This window comes from Periplaneta americana, chromosome 5 (genome assembly GCF_040183065.1).
Source record: "Periplaneta americana isolate PAMFEO1 chromosome 5, P.americana_PAMFEO1_priV1, whole genome shotgun sequence".
Classification (NCBI taxonomy): domain Eukaryota; kingdom Metazoa; phylum Arthropoda; class Insecta; order Blattodea; family Blattidae; genus Periplaneta; species Periplaneta americana.
The window spans coordinates 163,657,733-163,681,634 of NC_091121.1; the positions used below are offsets into that span (position 1 = coordinate 163,657,733).

Genomic DNA, 23,902 nt, shown 5'->3' on the forward strand with positions numbered 1-23,902 from the left:
CGTTTTAATCATAGCCCTTTAATAATTATGTTGGGGTTTATAGAGTTTTGGAGCTCAACGCCTCATTAAATTCAAGGGTTGAGAGGGTGGAAACTGTATAGAAGCTTGAAAAGGAATTCTAGTCCAAAATATGGTGCTTATGTTCGTTAATTGGCCAAACCATATCAAAATACGAGACCTTCTTTAACTTGGTAATTTTCTCACAATCAGTACTAGTACTACAAATTGCATGCTTGAATCTTACCGCATTAATCAAATTCCATAATTATTGTACTAAACGAGGTTCATTATACAAAGCTCAAGACTTCGACCTTGCACATATGCATACAAAGCTTGGCACATTATTCGAATCGCTTAAGCATGCATAATTTTATGTATTTATCAACAATAATCTCACTACAGATTTTGATTTATCTAGGGAAAATCAAAACTCGAGTGGAATTTGACTATTACACGATTAGAAGAAAGTATGTAAAGATTAGAAGAAATAAAGTACCGTACTCTAATACAATAAAATATTACTTTACTTTAGTAAGTACTAAACTGTCTTGAAAATATGTTATTGTACCATCTCATCATTACAAATATTCTGCTAGATGGCAGTAGTGTGTTATGATAAGCTGTTCTTTTGTTATCAGTTGAGGCAACTATACAATCTTCATTGAACTCTATGGACGATTACTAGTCAAGAAGACTTTATTGATTCAGTTTTATTTTTATTAAAACAGTTGCATTCCTTATTAATTATATATACAGGGTGTTTAAAAAATACGGGGCATAATTTCAGGTATGTATTTCCCACATGTAGACAATCAAAATAGTTCATTACAACATGTGTCCGGAAATGCTTCATTTCCGAGTTATGGCCTTCACAACATTGAAATTCACCGGAACGTTTTTCTTTCCGCAGGTCGTTGTCATTACAGAAGATGTTCAAAATGTCCACCTCCTGCTTGAATACAGACCTCACATCGATGTCTCATTGACCTGCGAACACGGTCCCAAACTCCAGGAGTATTGCATATGTCCTCAGAACATGCCATAATTCGATTCCGAAGGGATTCCAAATCAGGCACCGGAGACGAATAAACCAATGATTTTAAATGGCCCCACAAGTAGAAATCGAGAGGGTTCAGATCAGGTGAGCGTGGAGTCCAAGCAATTGGGCCACCTCTACCTATCCATCGATCAGGAAACCTTCGATCCAAGTACCGGCGAGCCGTACGACTGAAGTGTGCAGGAGCGCCATCAAGCAAGAAGTGAATGTGTTGACGATTGATCAGTGGAGCGTCTTCTAAAACATGAGGCGTGGTTCCGGTGAATTTCAATGTTGTGAAGGCCATAACTCGGAAATAAAGCATTTCCGGACACATGTTGTAATGAACTATTTTGATTCTCTAAATGTGGGAAATACATACCTGAAATTATGCCCCGTATTTTTGAAACACCCTGTATATATACTTTGTTAAATAATCTCTGATATGTGACTGTACATAATCTCATACAACAGAAGCTATAACATAACCTAAATAATACAAAAAAGATAACTTAAATGACAGAAAAGTTTTAATTAAGGAGCATAGTAAACCTGACAATAGTTGTTACCGTGAAAGCCTATAAGGCCGAGTAATCTGGGTATATGTGAGCCTTTCAGAGCAAAAGTGGTGTAAGTCAAAATTGGGTAATGAGGTACAAAGTAAAAATTCTGTAAAATACAGCGTAAAGTAGCAGTTAATATGTCCTTCTTGCTATCCACTGACTACTAATAGTTTAAATAAACTGAATATTAATCAACTTTGCGCTGTATTTTACAGAATGTTTACTTTAACCCTCATTACCGATTTTTGACTTACACCACTTCTGCTGTGAACGGCTCATATGATCTAGAGACTATCGCACAGTATATTGTTCCTAGTACACTCAGTTGCTAACCGATTGGAGGATTTTATCACGAGAAATGCAAAACAACACCTCAAGCTTCGTGACTATGTACTAAACTGTGGTTGTACCATCATTCCAGCACCATAAATAGTTTCTATACTTGATAATAGACATTAAATAATAATTTCCAATTACTATACAAAAATTATAGACAAAGTAATAATTTGATATGTTCTTATCAATTAAAATGTAAGTTAAGCGAAGGAATTTGTTTATTTTTAAGATTTTCTTATGCATATACAATTAACTTTAAGTAAGTTACATTAAATTTAATTAAAATCGCTTTCGATGTATTTAATTTTGAAGAAATGATTATCTTTGATGATCAGATGAGGACTATTTTATTATTTTATAATAAACAGTATTCTAACAAAATTACCCCTGGAATTGTTTCGATGAAGGAATACACTATAATTTTACAGATTTGTCCACAGAGATGCAGGTATACGTAGTTTTGATGAGAGAGTCAACAGTACCGACAAGGTTTAGATAGCGCACCTTGACCTAAATATTACAGAAGCAAAAACCTGGTAGTCCCTTATTAGACACCAAGCACGTTCGATTTTATTCTATACTTGGTTCAGTGTATAAGTTTAATATTATCTTGATCGATACACCCTTCTACCCAGTCTTTAAAAAGAATTCCCAAACCAAAATTAAAACTGGTCCCACCCCTTAATCCCGCCCCTATTGGGAGGAATAGATTTACCAGCTGATCGGTTTAGTAGCCCACATCTTTGGATGTCCTCCAAGTCCAATATTCCGTTGAAGCTTTAAGAAAGGAACATTATATTAGCAAATATATTGAGTTAAGTTTGTAGAAGAATCGCTGTAAGAGTCTATAACAAGTTTTGTAAGCTTAGTATACTGTATATGTTTAACTGAAATGTAATGTAATCTAAATGCGTAACAAGAAAAATATATCATAGATTTATGCAAATCTTTCCTCTCTGAATTATTTCTCAATTATGAAACTTTTCAAATTTTTTGTGTTTCTTACTCTGATGTAAATTTATATCTGTTCGGGACTTTTTTGGTTTTCTGTCTCAGAAACACTCAGCATGGCAAAATATTCGCACATAATAGGATTCTGTCTCGCGCCGTGGCGTCGCGGTCTAAGGCATCCTGCCTAGGACTCGCGTTACGGAATGTGCGCTGGTTCGAGTCCTAATGGGGGAAGATATTTTCTCATGAAATTTCGGCTAGTGTATGGGACCGGTGCCCACCCAGCATCGTGAAGCACTTGGGGAGCTACGATAGGTAGCGAAATCCGGTTGCGAATACCAGCTATAACGACTAGGGGGATCATCGTGCTAACCACACGATACCTCGATTCTGGTTGGATGATCGTCCACCTCTGCTTCGACATGTGGGCGTGAGGCCAGCAGCCGGCTGGTCGGTCTAGGCCCTTCACGGGCTGTAGCGCCACGGATTATTAATAGGATTTTAGTGATATTTCATCAATTATTATTATTATTATTATTATTATTATTATTATTATTATTACACATCCATTCATTGTTCTTCCCAAGGGCCTTCCTCTTTGTCTCCTCAGATGATCCATATATCTGAATGTCGTCCATCATCAGATATCTTCTTCTACCCCGAACTCTTCTCCCGTTCACCATTCCTTCCAGTGCATCCTTCAATAGGCAGATAGATTATTTTCAGCCAGTGACCCAGCCAATTCCTTTTTCTCTTATCAGTTTCAGCATCATTCTTTCTTCACCCACTCTTTCCAACACAGCTTCATTTCTTATTCTGTCTCTCAACTTCACAATGCTTCTATTCGCTTGTCGTCACGTCGTCGTAATGCCCATGTTTCTATCCCATACAATGCCACACTCCATACAAAGCACTTCACTAGTCTCTTCCTTAGTTCTTTTCCCAGAGGTCCGCAGAAAATATCCCTTTTTCTATTAAAATTTTCCTTGTTATTATTAGGGGAGAGTTGGGTAGTATCGGACATCGGGTAATATCGGACAGTGAGTTTCTTTCATCTACCACACGATGATAGTACCTGATTGACATGGTTACGTTTCTGTGATGTCGCATAGAGAAACGTAACCATGTCATTCAGGTACTACCATATAGTGGCAGATGAAAGAAACGCACTGTCCGATACTACCCGATGTCCGATACTACCCGACTCTCCCCTATTATTATTATTATTATTATTATTATTATTATTATTATTTTTTTTTTTTTTTTTTTTTTTTTTTGATAATCTGATTCATATATTAAACGCAAATTAACAACACAATAATAAAAATACAAGCAGATTATAGGGCCTACAGTAAGATTACATGAGCTCTGAAGAAATGTTCTACAATAACATGAATTTCCTACGTATAAGCTTATAGTATATTAGACTTTGTGACATGTTACCATCTTTTAGATACTGATTTTATTACAATTACTGTAATAGCTAATTATACAGGATGAACCTATAAGTAATGTAATTAATTTCAGGGTGTTATTCTTTGAGATATTTCAAACACAAAGTTTAATACAATTTTGCCCGTTTTTTCTTCCTTTCCGAGGTAAAAATTGTTTTATATGAAACATTTCGTAGCTTGTTTAGGAAAAGCTATTGATTTAATTCTACAAATGCTCAGTCAATATAAGACAGCAATGTATTATGATAATAAATGATTGAGAAAATTTTAACTTTCACTTTTAAATATGCATAAATTTGTTCCGAACAAACGTAACATTTTAAAATTATTATTTTTCAGAACGAAAAGTTACATTTGTTTGGAACAAATTTCTGTACTTTTAAAGGACAGAACTAAAATTTGTGAATGTAAGACTCAGTAAAAAAATTGATTACAGACAATTTTACATACCATCACTTGCTATTTTAATTTTAATTGCTAGCTAAGGTATATAATGATATAACATTCTCCTTTAATTGCACTTCTTTTAATAGAATGCGAAACGTCAGGAGTTCTTTAAGATCTCCCAATCCCGATATAATAAAAGATACGAAGAAACGTTCGCAAGAACAGAAGACACTGGAAGCACATTTATGCTGATGATTATAAATAGGTTATTATTAGGGGCCTTGAAGAGCACGGCGGTAGGTGCAAACCTGAAAGTAATTCCTGCAATTGGGTCACGATCTCTATTATCAGAGCTCCGCTCAACTCGGACTGCATTCGATGAAGCGTGGTTAAGTACACGGAGAATGAATGGCCATTAGGGCTTGAAATCACTTCGCTGCAGGAGTGCCTATTATTTCTTTGTAGAACAACTTTCTGCACAATTTCCTAACCAATAAAATCATAAAGGTATACATTTTCCTTTATATCTCTTCTTTACAGACAGTTCCCGGGATCACATAGGCCAAATAAGGATCCCGAACAATATTCCACACAATTGTTCGACATTGTTTCTTGTTTTCTTTAAATGTAACTTCAAAGGAGAATGAAACTTGAGCCAAAATGATATTTTCTCTTAGGTTAACATCTTTTGGGCTTGCTTACTTACAAATGGCTTTCAGAGAACCCGGAACTTCATTGCCGCCTTCACACAAGCCCGCCATCGGTCCCTATCCTGAGCAAAATTAATCCAATCCCTGCCATCATATTCCACCTCCCTCAAATCAATTTTAATATTATCCTCCCATCTACGTCTCGGTCTCCACAAAGGTCTTTTCCCCTCAGGTCTCTGTATGCATTTCTGGATACACCCATACGTGCTACATGCCCTGCCCAACTCAGACGTCTGGATTTAATGTTCCTGATTATGTTAGGTAAATAATAAAATTCGTGCAGTTCTGCATTGTTTGACGTCCTCCATTCTTCTGTAACTTCATCCCTCTTAACCGCAAATATTTTCCTAAGAACCTTATTCTTGGACACCCTTAACCTCTGTTCCTCTCAAAGTGAGAGTCCAAGTTCCACAACCATACAGGACAACCGGTAGTATAACTGTTTCATAAATTCAAACTTTCAGTTTTTTTGAAAGCATACTGGATGACAAAATCTTGTCAACCGAATAATATCAGGCATTTCCCATATTTATTCTGCGTTTAATTTTCTCTCGAGTGCCATTTATATTTATCACTATTTCTCCAAAGTATTTGAATTTTTCCACCTTTTCAAAGGATAAATTTCCAATTTTTATATTACAATTTTGTGCTATGTTCAGATCACGAGACATATATACACTTGAAACAAATAATGAGATAGGTTTTGAAGTAAATCCCGAAAAGGCAACGTATATGATTATGTCTCGTGATCAGAACATAGCACAAAATTGTATATACTGTATATGTATATTTGTTGTCATCAAAATCATGTACAATTTGTGTATCATTTGTTAGTGGTGATCCTGTTACATTTCTGTTTTCCAGAAAACCACCCTTAACTACATTTTATTATTCATAACTATTACTGCATATTCTATACTACATGTAATTATTATACTGTAGTTATTTATTAACAAAAACTCTTTCCACGTGGTAAACATTTCTTATATACATATGTTTATATTTTAGTTTTCCCGCCCCATTTTTCTTTACTACACACAATTTTCCGAGTTGCCTCAATTTTCTTTCATTTACTGTTCTATACAATTTGCTATATGCTAGCTCTACATTTAGTTTTAGTAATAGTTCCTGAATAAAAATTTTTTCTTGTTCTTTCATTTTCTGAACAAGATAGCAGAATGTGTAAAGCGTCTTCCTTTTTGATTACATAAAGGACATATATCTTTTCCTAAGTCTCATCTTCTGTGTTTTAACCTCCAAATTCCCAGTCTCCACCACGCTGGCCCCATCCTTTCTTCCCTGTTGTTAACTTTTATATATGCTTCCTGTCCTCATATGATACTTGTTTCAAGTAAAATTCTCGCATTTTTCCTAATAGCTTGTGGATTTTCTCCTAATATATTCACGTCATCCTGATAAACAATTCCAAACCTTTCCTGTTTTCCTGGATTTTCCTAAAGGTTTATTCTAGAGTAAAATTAAAAAGTAAAGATGATAGTGCACTCTATCCATATTTTGATGTTCGCAAGAAATGTCCGTATATTTTGTCGGAAAACCTGTTATTTAAGAATATTAATTTCTCTGATTTAATTCTCTTACGTAGAAGATAAGCCATAGATTGTTTTCGGTCGGATGTGAACTTGCGAAACCTATGATCTAGTGACAAGCATAGTAATGCTGTATCTCGAGTACGAAATGCAAGATATATTTTATTTTCTTATTTTTGTTGGGTTATTTTACGACGCTGTAATTAGCGTCTGAATGAAATGAAGGTGATTAATGCCGGTGAAATGAGTCCGGGGTCCAGCACCGAAAGTTATCCATCATTTGCTCGTATTGGGTTGAGGGAAAACCCCGGAAAAAACCTCAACCAGGTAACTTGTTCAATTCAATTAACTGTTCAATTCAATTCATTTGGTCATTAGACATACAGTTTTAGGCTTCGTCAGAATACATTGAAAAAACATATAAATACATTTTATGCTCGACCATGACGAAATGTAGTAATTATACACCTGGTAGCAGACCTTTAATGCATGTCATTAAAGTACACCTACTCATTAAAGTACAGGTGTTTTTCAGCCAATGACAACTCAGCTTACAGGTGTTCAGCCAATAACGAGTCAGCTTTGTACCGTTATAAAACCGCAAGTATCGATTATTCTCGGATATGCAATCGAAAGAGAATTAGCGAAAAGTCACGGAGGCTGGAAATCCAATACTGTCGTAGAAGGTTATGTTCTGTTACTATAATAATTAGCGTTAATTGTAAATAATATTCAAATAAATTCAATTTGTCATCTCGTTTTTCAATGTCGAATTCAATAATCAAGGTTATACCAAGTTTAACGGGATTACACAAGGTCAATGACATTATTGTTCCTCGGAAAAAATCAATACTTTCGCGTCTGCCAACATCTCACAATTCACAACCTAGAACAAGGTCACTTCCGATCTTGTCAGATACAAATAAAATGTATACAACTGAATAATTTCAAGTTAGAAATATGGTCGTATGAAACTTGACTATAATGGTAATTAAGAAGCTCGTATGAAAATTATGAAACGAGCGCAAGCGAGTTTCATAAACATCGATACTCGCTTCTTAATTACTATCATTATAGGCTCGTTGCATAATGTACTATTAAAAAACACTAATAATAGAAACAGTAAAATTTAAATAATACAATGAAAACATGAAATAATTTGAAACTTTTAAATTGAAGAAAACTAACTAAATTGCAATTAAACTTATTTATTAAAATACAATTTCATACAAATTTGTGTTGAAAAACTCAGCAACAGAGAAATAATTGTAACTAATATAAATAACTTTATTTATTAAAAAACAATTTCGTGTGAATTTATGTTAAGAAACCCATCTACAGAGTAGAAAGGATTAATTAAAAGCCAGCGTGCAGGCGTGCAGGGCGAGGACCCGACCGGGACTCGAACCCGGGCCACATGGTTTCGCGGCCAGACGCGCTGACCGTTACTCCACAGGTGTGCACAAAATGCAAAATATAACGCATATAAGAAATAAAATAACGAACCTTTACAAACATCCTATAATGTAACGTAACCCATAATTCGGTCAAGTGGGAAGTGAAATGATAAATGGTTTCAAAACAAGGAAATTATAATTTGAATAAAATTGGAGTGTAGTTTAGTGGGACAAGACCGATATAACACGTGTATCTATATGCATGAGAGCTGCGTCACTCAGAAAGGCGTCTTCCCTCACCCAAATGGCAAGGCGTACAGGGCGAGGCGACCTGGCATGCAAATTGCACTCTGATAATTACTGTACATGAAATTTAAATAACTCCCGGTCACTTGCTTAAATAGTGCAAGGGCTGATTGTTAAAATACGTCGTGGGTGTCGTGAGCATGGAAACAGGATCTTCGAAGCACAGCTGTCTCTCCAGATTTACCAAAAGTTAAGTCAGTATGGGGGACTATATTATGGAAAAACCAGGTGTAACGGTATTTCATACTCCAAGGTCTCACATGTGTGACTCTGCACCACAATCATAAGCATCGCCATTATCATAGGACTCGGATAGTTATGCATTAAAAAGTGCAAAAGATGTATGTAGTTATGCGATTTAAAACAGGGATATATGCATTAGCAACCCAGAAAATATGTAGCCTACCATACGAAACTTCCCGAAAATGATTAAATAATGAAAAAATCGAAATTACGTTCTTTGTTACCATTATTTCTGTCATTGAAAATCTTACTTACTTACGATGAAAGAGTAATGGAACGGAGAAAAATTCTCTCCGGCGCCGGGATTTGAACCCGGGTTTTCAGCTCTACGTGCTGACGCTTTATCCACTAAGCCACACCAGATTCCACCCCGGCGTCGGAAGAATCGTCTCAGTTTTAAGTTCCAACTCTTGGGTTCCCTCTAGTGGCCGCCCTCTGCACTACGTCATAGATATCTATGAACCTAGGACCGAAGTCCACACATGTGCTGAGGTGCACTCGTAATGAGTGACTAGTTGGCCGGGATCCGACGGAATAAGCGCCGTCTTAAATCACGAAGTGATTTACGCAAATCATATAAATTATTATAATCCCGGTGCCGGAGAGAATTTTTCTCCGTTCCATTACTCTTCCATCGTATGATGACGCAGAATATCTGCATGGAAATATCATATGTACTTCGGTACATTATAATAATATACTTACTTACTTACAAATGGCTTTTAAGGAACCCGGAGGTTCATTGCCGCTCTCACATAAGCCCGCCATCGGCCCCTATCCTGTACAAGATCAATCCAGTCTCTATCATCATATCCCACCTCCCTCAAATCTATTTTAATATTATCCTCCCATCTACGTCTCGGCCTCCCAAAGGTATTTTTCCCTCCGGCCTCCCAACTAACACTCTATATGCATTTCTGGATTCGCCCATACGTGCTACATGCCCTCTCCATCTCAAACGTCTGGAATTAATGTTCCTAATTATGTCAGGTGAAGAATACAATGCGTGCAGTTCTGCGTTGTGTAACTTTCTCCATTCTCCAGTAACTTCATCCCTCTTAGCCCCAACTGTTTTCCTAAGCACCTTATTCTCAAAGATCCTTAATCTCTGTTCCTCTCTCAAAGTGAGAATCCAAGTTTCACAACCATACAGAACAATCGGTAATATAACTGTTTTATAAATTCTATCTTTCAGCTTTTTTGAGAGCAGACCGGATGACAAAATCTCCTCAACCGAATAATAATAGGCCTTTACCATATTTATTCTGCGTTTAATATCCTACCGAGTATCATTTATGTTTCTTACTGTTGCTCCAAGATATTTGAATTTTGCATGTTTTCAAACGATAAATTTCCACTTTTTATATTCCTATTTCGTACTATATTCTGGTCAAGACACATGATCATATATTTTGAAAATCATCAATATAGTCTATAAAATAGTAAACATATAATTAGTAATAAACAGTTGAATGTATCGATAATAAAATCAATAACTAAATATTATGGTTATTAGAAAAGAAAAATTCGTTTCGGTGCCGGGGATCGAATCCGGGTCCTTGGTTCTACGTACCAAGTGCTCTAACCACTGAGAACCAAAGACCCGGGTTCGATCCCTAGCGCCGGCCGGAGCGAATTTTTCTCTTCTAATAACCATTGTTAACATAACAGATATATTCTGTAGGACCAAATTTAATCTTCACGTAAACTAAATATTAGGTAAGCATTTGAACTCTAGCTAAATATATAATTAATAAATGCATTACTAAATTGTTTAGGTAGCTATATACCGTTCTGCTTCTGAGACTTCCAAGTATGTAAAGTTATTCATAACTTTGTATTACTTTATATCATGTTTCAGGATGTGGCAGTCAAAACTTATTTCAATCTACTACTGCACATTTTCCTGGAGACTGGAGATTTCCACGAAAGCTTCATGTCAGAATAGAAGGCCTTGGATATCGAATTTCAATCCAGAATAGGAAGGCAGCGCTTTCCCTGCATCAGCCCGTTCTGCCACTCCTACTCATCTTTCATATCTTCCATCACAGTTTCAAGTAAGTCACGAACTTTAACATTCAAATTCTTAAATTGAGAAACAGCATAATGCATTAAAGAAGTCCACTCCCTCCGAATGGAGTACGCACGCTTAGGAGCGATGTACCACGTCATTAACAACAGACTACTGGGTGTTCATTTCAAAGTGTGTCATGACGTCATTTTTGATGAGTCAGCGATTTGAAGCGAGTTTCAGCTTTTGTGTCAGAGAAGTTGCCTATTAATCAAGGCGTCCAATCTGAACTTGAGAACGTGTACGGTATAACTTGAACGTCGTAGCAACAGATGGCGGTCTGTACGGTCTGTGTGCTACCATAACCTCTTTCGAACTGTGTTTTGCGCGGCCAAGTCGTACGCAGGATATTTGTTATCATCGGTTGCGTACGGCAACATTCCACAACACAAATGAAATGCTCCGTGTCCATGTTGACCGTCGAAATTAATGTCAACAAATACGTAAGTAATCGTCTTAACCCTCTCCACATATCCCGACGGTAAGATAAAAACTCACCTCAGTATATGTTTCGAAACAGTTCACATTCCTGCCATTACCAGCGTTACCGTACGTATCGGTAAGTACTCTTCTGAATGAACGCCGTACTTGCTAGGCAACTTCTCTGGCACATAAGTAATACACCTCTGCGGAAGTGTAGGAAGATTAAATTCTCTAGGCTCATCGACTAGCCACATGACGGCATACAGCGAGCCATGACACACTTTGAACTTAACACCCAGTATAGGGTAGAGTAGCATAAATCGCACCGCTTCCTAAATGGCACCACTGCTAGTTTAAAACAAGTTACTGTAGTAGTGTAGCATCTAGTGGTATTGTTACAATCTACCATATGAACTTCCACCATGTCACTTGATTTCTGCCACTTCTTTGTGTCAGCTAACATTTTGTAGCTAAATAACGGATTTATATGCAAAGGAATCCATGATCTTAAGATGTTATTGGTTTAAAGAAATGTTAAAGAACATTTAACTTAGTAGGATTTTCAAATATGTGGTGATTATAGGCTAGAATGAAGGAAATAATAACTTATGACGTAGTTTCTCAATTCGCACCACTTTGTAGGTGCCTAATTCGCACCGGTGCGATATGAGCAACTGTAGCAATTCTAGCCGTACAAAAGAAGGCCCCAAGAATTTTAACTGAACGAGGAATGCATTAGGTGGGTGCCATATCAGGTGGTGAAAAGAACGTCAATACAACAAGTGTGTGTTGTACAAGCGTACCAGGTATTTTTTGCTACCTATGATAATTTTTAAACGTCAAACAGTGCATCCTTCATTATCAGGCGGTGCTCCTCCAGGATCGTTATTTGTTTGCTCTGAGTCAGGTTACATTCACAATGAACTATTTGTCGAATAGTCAAACATATTTGCCACTCAAGCCTGCCATAGAAAAAAGTGCTGCTTCTGTATGTCCGCCTATACGACCACTCCAAAAATTTAGAAGCTAGATTATCTCGGGAAAATGGTGTGCTCCTGTTTCAGCTTCCTCGTCATAATACTCATAGGCCCAGTGTTAGATTTTCTATCTTCAAACCATTTCAGACAGCTATATCATGAAGCAGTTCTTAGGTGGCTTCGAGATAATCGCGGAGACAAGGTGATACAGTTTACAGTCTGAACTGCCTGGTGAAGCACATGACAAATGTGTAACAATAAAACAACGCATTCAGAAATTTTAAATGTTAGGTAATTTATGCTCTATTTTTTCAATTTCATTTTAAGATGCGTTACTCTCTTTCATTAATTTCAATGAACTTGTAGTTTGCATTTATTACATTATTTATATTAAATACTGTTCAATATGTTAAATATTAAAAGTTTTCCTTCATCCTGTTCCATGCAGATAAGGAGGTGCGATTTAAGAAACCGCAGCTGCTATTTAGGAAACTAGTTGCCTAAGTGGCACCACTGACAAGTATTTCGAAAATGTCATTCTAATTTTAAAATATTAAATCAAATTCAAGGATTCTTTTTACATGAAATGTAAAAGTTCTGGGAATGTATCTCTGTAAAGGAATGCAGAAAATAAAAACTGTATTGTTCAATAAAATTTATAAATGCTAAAGTGGTGCGATATAGGGAACCTTACCCTATTAACTGGAAATAAACGAACATTTCTAGACGAATGTAATTCTGAAGAAAAAGGTACTAATATCTTAGTATATATCGCAATTCGTAGTTTTTCTGTTTATCTCTCATGACGTGTACATCACTCACCATACAGGGAGATTACAGGCAACAGTCATGACTTGCGCAACATCCTAGTGTTTACCTGCAGAGACTGACAGACAGCCAAGTGCGGCCGACCAATCTTCGTGATTGTGTTTTCTATAGCAAAGCGGAAATGTGGCGTGAGCCATCAAATTTTGTACCTAACAACAGCTTGTACTGAACTGAATCCTAAAATAAAAATAAGAAATTGGACTCGCTTTTGAATAAGTCACTATTTTTTTAACAAGTAGGTTCGACGTAAGAGCTTCAAATAATTTCAACTACTGCTGAAGCCAAATTAATAAACTTATATCCAAAGTTATTTGGTTTCTAATTCTGAAATTTGAACAAATGCCGGTCTAGAAGTTAAAATAAATGGACGTAAATAAATGGATAAACTGTCGGGTAGTTCGACAGCATTCTGAAAGCCATTTTTCCGTATAAAGACTAATGGAAACGTAGGGGAAACTCGGGTAATTCTGCAGTACGGGTAATTCCGCAGTAGTGCATATACGATTTTACTGCGGCTTTACAATAGCGTGAACGTAAGTTTTGAGAGGCTGTTAATAGGAGGCATGTCCTCTGCAGTGCTATAGAAAAAAAATCAAGGATATTGGGCGACACCTCTGTCGGGAATACAGCGAAACATCGAAAGTTGGCTGTTTTTCGTGTTTTGCTACACAGCTGTGAAGAAAGTGAGCATTGTTACATATAAATTGTTCCTTTTATGTTACTTTCGTAATGTATTTCATAATTAGCTACTACTGCGAAATTAGCCAAGTCATATTGTGGATTTATCCGCACTGTTGCGGAATTGCCCGAGTTCTTTTTCAACTGTAATGTATGTACAACTAAATATATTTGCATTGTAATAGGTCTCTTCATCTCATTTGGTAATGAAAGGCTTCGTCCATGTCTACATACCTGGATAATATTTTTCAATAAACATTTTGATAAAAATATGATACATTTACTTCTTAATATTGCGGAATTAGCCGAGTCTCCCCTATATTTCAGCGAAGTTCTCTCAGTTTAGTTTTGTACTTCATTAACGTAAAAGTAAAAAAGAATGTGGACATGCTGAAGATGTTTGAGAAGTTCATAAAAATTGACTGTCTGACGTATCGGCAGCGAGATGTTTTAACTCAGTGACGATAAGTTCTTGTCAAGATTTTCCTCAAATTAAATCGACTCTTAGGATAAAAATCCACATTTTTTCCTTAATGTCTTTCAAATTTTGGTGACATGATTCTTGGGAGTAAACTAAGCAATTTACATAATTATAACTGTAAAATCGAATTTGGGGCCCGAAAGAATTTTTTTTATTTAATAAAATGTTGGATCGGCCTAACTCCATTAAAAATTGACCTAGGGTAAACTTCTTTTGCCAAAATTATCCCCTACATATGGAGAATGTTACATGCTAAAATTATTTATTTATCTTGAACAATTGAAAATATATGCCACATTATATAAGCACTTTAGAAAATTATTTAATTTTACATTTTTGAAAAAAACGTAATCGATTGAAAATAATAATTTTAGTTTACAATATAGCCAAAGGTTTAAGCTTTAATTTGGTACCTCAATAAAGTCTTTTGCCAAACTCTAAGTCTACATTTTGTCTATCGGAAGGAAAATTTGACATAGGAGAAAATAGACGCTGAAGAACGCGTAAGGTATAGAGAATATAGTTCGCTTATATAATAAATGCCTAAATAATTAAGAAATTATTGTGGTAATGGGTACAAGTTATATATTTTTGAAAACAATAAGAAATGAGCTTCCAGATGAGACAAAAATATTATTTATCAACATTTTGAAGAAATCTGACATCGGTGTAGGGTAAAGGTTGGTAATTTTGTGATACTAATAATATTATGATAGTCCTATTTGAGAATTTTTTACAATTTTACTGAGCGAGAGGAAGATCGGTTGTTTGCGTCAACGTATTAAGGGAATGTTCGTAGACAAGTTTCTACACAAAACCGGTCCCTCTCTCGCTCAGTAAAATTTTAAAAAATTCTCAAAAAGAACTGTCATAATATTATTAGTATCACAATATTACCTATCTTTACCCTATATCTTAATATGGGCCCCCGATGATCAGACGTGATTTTCACTCAAAATGATAAGCTAATTTTAGTGTTCATGACTTGTTTTGATGACATTTGGAAACAAATTTTTAAAATAATTAGATAAAATATTATAAAAAAATGAACTATACCCGTTCATTACCAAACCCTGTCTGTTATCCTGAACTTTCCTAAATGCATATTCTAGAGCGAAGTTAAAAAGTAAAGGTGATAGTGCATCTCCTTGCCCACAGTGAATTGGAAAAGCATCAGACAGAAGCTGGCCTATACCGACTCTACTGTAAGTTTCACTCAGACACATTTTAATTAATCGAACTATTTTCTTGGGTATACCAAATTCAATAAGAATGTTAAATAAAACTTCTCTCTTAACTGAGTCATATGCCTTTTTGAAATCTATGAATAACTGATATACTGTACCCTTATACTCCTATTTTTCTCCAATATCTGTCGAATGCAAAAAATCTTATCAATAGTCGATCTATTACGCCTAAAACCGCACTGATATCTTTATCACTTACTTACTTACTTACAAATGGCTTTTAAGGAACACGAAGGTTCATTGCCGCCCTCACATAAGCTCGCCATAGGTCTCTATCCTGTGCAAGATTAATCCAGTCCCTATCATCATATCCCACCTCCCTCAAATCCATTTTAATATTATCCTCCCATTACGTCTCGGCCTCCCCAAAGGTCTTTTTCCCTCCGGTCTCCCGACTAACACTCTATATGCATTCCTGGATTCGCCCATACGTGCTACATGCCCTGTCCATCGCAAACGTCTGGATTTAATGTTCCTAATTATGTCAGGTGAAGAATACAATGCGTGCAGTTCTGCGTTGTGTAACTTTCTCCATTCTCCTGTAACTTCATCCCTCTTAGCCCCAAATATTTTCCTAAGCGCCTTATTCTCAAACACCCTTAACCTATGTTTCTCTCTCAGAGTGAGAGTCCAAGTTTCACAACCATACAGAACAACTGGTAATATAACTGTTTTATAAATTCTAACGTTCAGATTTTTTGACAGCAGACTAGATGATAAAAGCTTCTCAACTGAATAATAGTAAGCATTTCCCATATTTATTCTGTGTTTAATTTCCTCCCGAGTGTCATTTATATTTGTTACTGTTGCTCCAAGATATTTGAATTTTTCCACCCCTTCCAAGGATAAATCTCCAATTTTTATATTTCCACTTCGTACAATATTCTGGTCACGAGACATAATCATATACTTCGTCTTTTCGGGATTTACTTCCAAACCGATCGCTTTACTTGCTTCAAGATCTTTATTACTACCTTTAAAAATAATAATAATAATAATAATAATAATAATAATAATAATAATAATAATAATAATAATACAATCTATATTTATTTTCTAATTGACCATAAATTGTTGTAATTCTCTCCTGGTGAAGATTAAATTTTCCTTGAAAAAGAATTCTGATTCTCGTCCACATCTTAAATTCGTAACTGCATCTGAAGTTCGATGGCAGACGCGACAATACCCAATCATGAGAGTTCGTATGGTCATTATTTTACTCGCTAACTACTAAACATTTCAGTAAAATCAATAAAATCGTAATGAGTATAATAGAATTGATATACAGCTAAAATCTCAACTATGGGCTACACGTAATCACAAAGCTTAGTCCCTTGGCGGTATCTTGCTAAATGACCGGTACTTAAGTTGTGATCACAAATTAACTGTTAGCATGTATTTTCCGACATATCTCGGTTTGTTATCGTCAAATATCCGCACATAATATATTGTATTTAAATCAATAATTACATTAAACTATTAACTACCTACTAAAAATGAATTAAAATCGGGAAAAATAATTAAAACACTCGCTCATTGTGCAAAAATTGATTTTTAGCTGCCATCAGAGAACATTTGCGTTCAGTATTTGAATTGTGAGCAGGCACAGCGAAAATATACCGACAGATTTCCAATAATTCTGAACACTGTTCTGTATGGTTTACTGTCTCAAAAAAAATTTAAGCCACTTGTCTTGAACTTTTCCGCTTTCCCATTAATGAACACCCAAGTTTGTACTCACAAAAATTTTCAAGCAAACAAACTGATCAAACACTCCTTATCCTGAAAGCTGAACTTTATTTCTTGTTTTTAGATAAGTCAATGTCTCTTCTATATCACTATTTATAGTTTTCAACAATTTCGGCTCAATCACACATTAAATACAGTAATATTGTAGGAACCTTAACATACAAAGAAGCTACAAAACCAACTCAAAATTGGGACATCTGACTGTCCCGAAACGAATTTGTCGGGACACCGGGACAGAGGACACAAAAGCGGTGACAATCCCGGAAAACCGGGACGTAAGGCAACCCTGGCGTATAATGATATGATATGATATATATTTACGTCACAGCAGTTCTTTACATATAAGGATGTACCTCACATTTCTCGTATCCGTAACACATTCTTTGCAGTACACGTCTACACAAATAACTCTAATTTACACCATGTATTGTACCTATATTAGTACATCACATTTTGTTTTTGTTGTTTTTAAGGAATAATCGTCTGAATATAACAACATTAAAATATATTTCAATGTAAAATTACAGAATTCGCTAAGTTGCATAAAGAAGGGATTCTGTAATCATAGTTAACAACATAATAAATAAGTCAAACTTGTTAGTAAGTCTAACCATTTTCAAAACGTTTTATAGATTTCATATTATATACTTTCAGGAAATTCCCTTTCCATCCTCACTCGAGTTTCTTCAGGGAAACATTGGAACACGAAATTGAAATAAACCACGACAGAACGCAACGTAGCTATTCCTCTTTATCGATTCGTGTATTTTCCGGGGTTTTCCCTCAACCCAATATGAGCAAATGCTGGGTAACTTTCGGTGTTGGACCCCGGACTCATTTCACCGGCATTATCACCTTCATCTCATTCAGACGTTAAATAACCTTAGATGTTGATAAAGCGTCGTAAAATAACCTACTAAAATAAAAAAAAATCGATTCGTGTACATCACACACTTTCAACGAAACTGAATTTATTAAGCAATCACTGTGTTTCGTTTACGCAATGCAAAATAATTTATTGCTTGAATTTTATTACATTTCTCAGAGATACATTGAAATATATTAAATTATGAACATATCCATAAAACAACAATATCTTCTTATAATTACAAGTATTGTGATATGGTCATCATAACGCAAGATCATTGCATAGGACTAACACAACAGAGAGAATAAAGACCTAGTCACGGTGTAAAGAGAATAAATTCCTATTTTATATATGGAATCAAATTGTGGTCCGCCGGATTTTTAACAAGAAATGCTGTCGCTTAAATCACAGTGGATGAAGTTTCAAGGTAATATATTTATAAAAATTGTATTTTAGTAACATGTTGGTTGTTTGCGACATCACATGTATCTTAAAGTCTGAGGTTAAACTATCGAATATTACAGTGTGGCGGCGGATATTCTTATTAGATTTTCAGCAAGTAAAGATTCAATTCCACACGCATTCTATCGTCACTAGATGTTTTCGTAAATTTCACGTCAATACAAAGAAAGTAAAATCTAAAATATTCATTATCGATGTCACTCTTGATATAACGTTGTTAGAAAATGAATCCACACCTAACTCAACTTCTGTACTTACTTACGGCTTTTAAGGAACCCGGAGGTTCATTGCCGCCCTCACATAAGCCCGCCATCGGTCTCTATCCTGAGCAAGATTAATCCAATCTCTATCATCATATCCCACCTCCCTCAAATCTATTTTAATATTATTTTCCCATCTACGTCTCGGCCTCCCTAAAGGTCTTTTTCCCTCCGGCCTCCCACCAATACTCTATATGCATTTCTGGATTCGTCCATGCGTGCTACATGCCCTCCCCATCTCAGACGTCTGGATTTAATGTTCCTAATTATGTCAGGTGACGAATACAATGCGTGCAGTTCTGTGTTGTGTAACTTTCTCCATTCTCCTGTAACTTCATCCCTCTTAGACCCAAATATTTTCCTAAGTACCTTACTCAAACACCCTTAATCTATGTTCCTCTCTCAAAGTGAGAGTCCAAGTTTCACAGCCATAAAGAACAACCGGTAATATAACTGTTTTATAAATTCTAACTTTCAGATTTTTTGACAACAGACTGGATGATAAGAGCTTCTCAACCGAATAATAACAGACATTTCCCATATTTATTCTGTGTTTAATTTCCTCCCGAGTATCATTTATATTTGTTACCGTTTCTCCCAGGTATTTGAATTTTTCCACCTCTTCAAATGATAAATTTCCAATTTTTATATTTCCATTTCGTACAATAATCTCGTCACGAAACATAATCATATACTTTGTATTTTCGAACTCAACTTCTGTACAGTATGTTGATATATCAACATCCACAAAGAACTCAATAATTATAAAGTTCTTTCGGTACTCATTTTGTGAAGGTTTTGTAAATTTATACTAAACATTCTTAAGCAGAGGAATTTCTTGCTCATATGCTCAGGACGTCGCAGAGAAACCCATTAAAAACCGTAAAACTTATACATACAGAGTCTTTAGCGAGGGCAGATAAATATCCACTTCCCCTACCGGGATTCGAATCCAGTTCCGTTAGATTTATAGCCAAACCTGTTGATACATTTAAATTTCTCTTCCTCCCTGTTTTACCAGGTTCTTGGTTTATGGTTTGCACAGCTTTAACATACTGATATAGGGATACGGAAATATTTCTTGCACTTTAAGTGTAAAGTTGTTTCATTCTAGAAGTATGTTAGCAGACATGTTAAACATTAAATGTAAGTGAATTGTAACTCGCTCTTGCAAAGGTGGTTAGAGCGCATGTAGCTCCGGCATCGATTTCTCTGTCCTGTATGCATACAAAATCTTAACTACCGGCACGATGATAACTCTAAATTTATTTGTCGCGATTTTCTTCAACGTTATTACTAAACTGTATTAAAAATTTCCAATTTATGTCATTGAAAAAAACTTATTACCATTATCGAGGTATTTTATTTTAACTAATTCAAACTATAATTTCAAAAGCGTAACTGACCTTCGATTCAATTACAGTTTTACTGATTGCAGGCTTCGATTCACACTTCATCATTTCGTGAATACAAAATAATTTTTATTTATATTTGAAATTACGCTGAATCCATATCACTTTCACAGTAATCTTACCGAAAAATGTAGCACAGAAACAAATGCCGGTATGTTGTTCTCCAAATATCTTTTATCGGAATTAAAACTATTACGCATGATAATTTTCTCTGCTGCCTTTTGAATACGTATATAAATTACTTTTCCTACAATTAAACAACAAATATTTTCCTGGATTATTTAAGGGGTTAGATACAGCTTACAGCAGTAAAAGTATGGAAATATTCAAAATTTTTTTCCTCGATTACTGTATCTTGTACAATAATGAAAATTAGTATGTGTAAAACACTGTCCTTCTGCTGTATGAAAAATATTTTTACGATTTAAAAACAATTATTTACACTTTTTTTCAAAATTCAGTTCACTGTGCAGTGATTAAGCGTTTCCCACATAACTCAAAAACTATCCAACATTCTGTGGTGAAATTTTTTGTGTGTATTTATGCATGTAATATCTACAATATGATGCAAGATCACTTCTCTACATTTGATAGATTGTCTGATAAAAAATAAATTCATTAAAAAAGGTCAAATATCAGTATTTTCTTCAAACACAAAATAAGAAATATATATTATTTATTAAGGAATGTAGTTGAAATAGCATGATTTTATAAACATGAGTTTCAGCTATAAAATAAAAGAGAGATAACGTGAAAAAGTTAACAAGTTTATGAGTTATGAGGGAAACGCTTCATCACTGCACAGTGAACTGCCATCATTTTGAATTTTGAAAAAAATATATATATAAATATGTTTTTTTAAATCGTAAAAATATTTTTTTCATATAGCGGAAGGACAGTGTTTTACACATACCAATTTTCATTATTGTACAAAATACAGTAATGGAGGAAAAAAAATGTTGAATATTTACAAAAATTTTACTGCTGTAACCTGTACCTAACCCCTTAAAACAATTAACAAGTAAGATGGAAAACTTTCCTGCAATATTCATAACAGACCTTCAAAACGACACATAGGCCTATTTCCACAGTAAAAAATTCGTAATTCGCACAGTTTCTTATTCATTCTGATGGGATATCGGCCATAACTTAGCACTTTCCAGTTTATGTAATTACTGAGATATAAAAAAATAATTCATTGACAATACCGACAGATTGGTATTATATGAAATTCTTTCACACTGACCTAATTGTTAAGTTATATGTAATTACAGTGGTGTAAGAAAATAAATGGCTAAAACAGCTGACTAAATTTTTAAGAAAATGACAGCTAAAACTAAGTTAATGTAAACTACATCTCATAACTAAAATTATATTCTATAACAGCACTAACCTCTGAAGAGCAATTATGCTCATCCATAATGCAGGCTGTACGTTGCTTCATTGTTTTTCTCCTCTGGATATCGTGCAATCTTCGACACACTTCTGAGAATCTTGTAACAAAGTCTGATGCTAATTATTTCGCCATAACATGTTGCTTTCCACACAATGAGTACAAAGTATTTATCTTATGTGCTGTCTCAATATAACACGAGCGTGTTCATACACTTTCACAGCAATTAATTAACATCACGATAAAATAATTTAATATTAGCACTAACTTCTTATACGTCTATGCTTTCACTAGTTTCTTGCGATGGCAGTACTGATATTTATGTTCACTTTTGCATTTAACACAGTAAAGTGACCAACATTCGAAATTATACTTTTACATCTAAAATATTAACATATAAAATTAACTAGTCTTGTTGCACTTGAATCGTACGTAATCTTGAAACACACTTGTTTCACCTCTTTCTGTGAATGTTTCACAGTTTTGTTAGGAAGTAATGCTAGCACACGAAAACCACACGCACGCTCTGGTGTCAAGTTTTGCAGCTTCGCGTCTAACAGTCCACCTCCCTCCAACTGCACAGACGGAATGGTGAGGAAAGCAGACAGCTTCTGACCGTCTTACCTCGGTGGCTACGCGCTCTCTACAGCCTAGCCAATGAGAAAGCTTCTGGCCTCTGACGACAGAACCATGGCGCACCTGCGCATATGTGCCGGCTCTAAGAAAATATTATAATCCGTCCATATTTCCCCCCTACTTGTCTTATATATGTAGCATTTCCTGTCTTCCTTAGATCCTGCCTCTTTCTTGTTTCCTACAAACTCTCTTACTTATTATTAAGAAGATAAAAAGGAAGGTTCCGTCTCAAGCAGTAAAATCTTTTCGTATTCAATTAAATCTTTCAGTACTCTTTACTCGCTTTATATTTCTCAAAATAGGGACGAGCAATTCTATTAAATTATTCCTCCTAGTCTTTATTTTAGATGCGCATTTCGATAATTACACATTCTTTACGACAATAATATTTAGATGTCATATGTTCATTTTTATTGAAAAGACTGTATTCTTCTTCAGAATCCTACAGAAAAGTATATTCTATTATCCATGTGCTAAAAAGGATAAATGTTCATCTTCCCTCTTGCTTAAAAAAAGTCCCTTGTGCAGACGCTTGTATTTCTCTATTTTGACTATGCTGACATTTTACTGACTGACCTTTCCAGCGACAACAAAACGAAACTTCAACGTGTTCATAATTTGTGTGTACATTTTGTAAGCAATGTTCGTAAATATGATCACATTACTCCATCCCTGGAAACAATAGGTTGGCTTAAACTAGATAAGAAAAGAAATTTACATTCACTTCTCCTTCTCTTTGAAATCTTGAACTCTTCAATTCCTTCGTACCTGTCGTTTCGCTTCACTTACTTTTCTTCCCACCACAATCTGAACACACGCTCTCGCCATGAAACAATACTAACGATACCATCCCGTTGCACCTCCTCATATTCATCCTCTTTCACAATAGCCCTGCCAAGGCTCTGGAATTCGCTACCTGCTATCATCAGGGACTGTCGAAATAAAATTGAATTCAAACGGAAACTTACTATGCACTTGGTCAGTAATTGAGACTCGCTCAGACATGGTTTCTTGTAAATAGTTCTCTTAATCTGTCACAAAATATCTCAGTATATGGTAATTTCATCACTATAGAATTTTGTTATCCCAGGTTTAATTTGTAATTCAGTAAATACAAAAATATTCTTTGTTCTTAACTTCTATGATAAAATGTCTAGCTTTCATTAATCAGGCAATCTTATCGTACTTTAATTTTTATTGTAATTGTAATTGTAAATTTAATATTAATTGTAATTTTATTCTTCATATTATAGTTGTAATCCCCTGGTAGAGGGGCAGAGAAGGCCTGATGGCCTTATCTCTATCAGGTTAAATATATAAATACTTAATACTAAACACTAAAAGGTATGTTATTTATATAAACATTTGTATCTGTCCAATTTCCTTTGGAAGATTCAGATTCTTTTTGCAAATGGTATGAAACATAGCGCTTGTTGTAGTATCCTCTTATAATGCAATCGTTTTACTTAACCTAACCAGTCTGTCGT

The 23,902-nt window shown here is 35.1% G+C and overlaps 1 protein-coding gene across 2 annotated transcripts in view; it reads right to left on the reverse strand.

The window, feature by feature from the left end:
* Window positions 1-22,354, reverse strand: part of LOC138700550 (uncharacterized) — a 96,294-nt gene extending 73,940 nt beyond the window's left edge. For both annotated transcript variants that reach the window (XM_069827138.1, XM_069827137.1), the window contains exon 1: window positions 21,780-22,354. In XM_069827138.1, the coding sequence (XP_069683239.1) occupies window positions 21,780-21,830 (51 nt within the window). In that variant the 5' untranslated portion in view covers window positions 21,831-22,354. The remainder of the gene's footprint in view (window positions 1-21,779) is intronic.
* Window positions 22,355-23,902: the final 1,548 nt, after the last annotated feature.